This window comes from Agrilus planipennis, unplaced genomic scaffold (genome assembly GCF_000699045.2).
Source record: "Agrilus planipennis isolate EAB-ADULT unplaced genomic scaffold, Apla_2.0 scaffold20, whole genome shotgun sequence".
Taxonomy (NCBI): Eukaryota; Metazoa; Arthropoda; class Insecta; order Coleoptera; family Buprestidae; genus Agrilus; species Agrilus planipennis.
Window position 1 is genome coordinate 1503517 of NW_020439516.1, and position 1506 is coordinate 1505022.

The window sequence follows — 1506 nt, forward strand, 5'->3', positions numbered from 1 at the left end:
CATCGCCTTTTGAAAAATACGACATGAAGCGTAATATTGATAGATGAAACTTTTATCACACGTAATTTTAGCTAAAAATCTTGATCCAAAATCTGATGATATTAAAACGCAAATTTTCACCATTCAAGATTTCGTACTTCAAGTTGGCATTGACAACTTTAATATTTTTAAACTTTTAAAATTTTCTAAAGACAGCCGAATAGGACAAAAGGTATTTAAAAAATATCAATTTTTTGAATTGCCCACAAAATCTGTACTGTCTTTTTTTTAAGATTCATAGTTATACTAAAAAAAATCCACAAGTTTTTGAGAAAAAAGAGGTAGAAAAAAAGGGGTTGAAACAATTTTTATCCAATATAGAAAAGAGTAAAAACAAGCCGGAAGAAAAAAATAATGATAATGATGACAATAGTAAGCCAAAATTAAATTTCGGAAATCCGTTTTTTGTTTTCGTACAATTTTTGGAAAGTCTCACTTATTCTTACGAAGATGGACGCATTATTATGTATCAAAACAAGGAAAAGAAACAATGTAAATTTAGCTTTTTATTGCTAAACCCAGCGGCCCAGTTCAAGGATATAATTTCAGAAGCCCGAGCTGTAACGTTATTTTTTTTGTAATTATTTTCCGTAAAATTGGAGTAAAATCAAAAATTTTAGGTTGTCGTGGCAGGTGGCACCATGAAGCCACTGTCAGAATTTAGGGATAGACTCTTTATCAGTGCCGGTGCTTCCCCTGATAGAATTGTTCATTTCACTTGCGATCACGTTATACCGAAAGAAAATATTTTACCCCTTATTGTAACGAAGGGCCTTAATAATGAAAATTTGCTGTTTAACTTCGAAAATAGGATGCATATGGTAAGCAGTCAACATTCAGTTTTAATTAAGTAATTTTTTATGGTATTTTTCAATTTTATTTTTCATCTGAGTAATATATATATGAATGAGACACTTTGCACCCTACTACCCTCTTGAAGCAGTTGTTGATCGGCTAATTATACTGCGATAATTAAATATAATATACACGTTTGATTTATTAAGTACATTTTTGATTTACATTATATGTAATTGAGTGACATGGAACTCGATAAACACTTAAAGCCTTAAGGATGTTTGGGAGGTATAATCGGGCACAAAAGTACATAAAATTAGAAATTCGTGATTAATTAGGTTTTGCAGCATATCATGAGCTAAATAAATACTATCTATACTAAAAAAAGTATACGGTTTAAGAAAAAAATTGGAATTTGACAAAAAACTTTGAATGAAATAAGAAATAACGAATAATATGGAAAATTTTTAACTGACTTTTGGCAGTGAATATGCCTTGATTTCAACTTCGAAACAAAAAAATATTTAGTTTCAATGTCTATTAATAATGAGCGTCAATTTCAGACAATTATAAATATTATCATATTATCAAGTAAAAACGAGATTTTCAGCTAATTTTTCATTTTTTACTCGATAACCATTTAGTGAATTTGAATAACCTTACGCTAAAGTG

At 29.2% G+C, this 1506-nt stretch overlaps 2 protein-coding genes across 5 annotated transcripts in view; both read left to right on the forward strand.

Annotated features, from left to right (window-relative positions):
* LOC108735059 (paired box protein Pax-6-like) overlaps positions 1-1506 on the forward strand; it is a 214492-nt gene that overhangs the window by 19370 nt on the left and 193616 nt on the right. The window lies entirely within an intron of this gene.
* Positions 1-1506, forward strand: part of LOC108735035 (putative ATP-dependent RNA helicase DDX11-like protein 8) — an 8148-nt gene that overhangs the window by 3110 nt on the left and 3532 nt on the right. For all 3 annotated transcript variants that reach the window (XM_025979261.1, XM_025979260.1, XM_025979262.1), the window contains 3 exons: positions 72-211; positions 273-599; positions 660-860. In XM_025979261.1, the coding sequence (XP_025835046.1) occupies positions 72-211; positions 273-599; positions 660-860 (668 nt within the window). The remainder of the gene's footprint in view (positions 1-71; positions 212-272; positions 600-659; positions 861-1506) is intronic.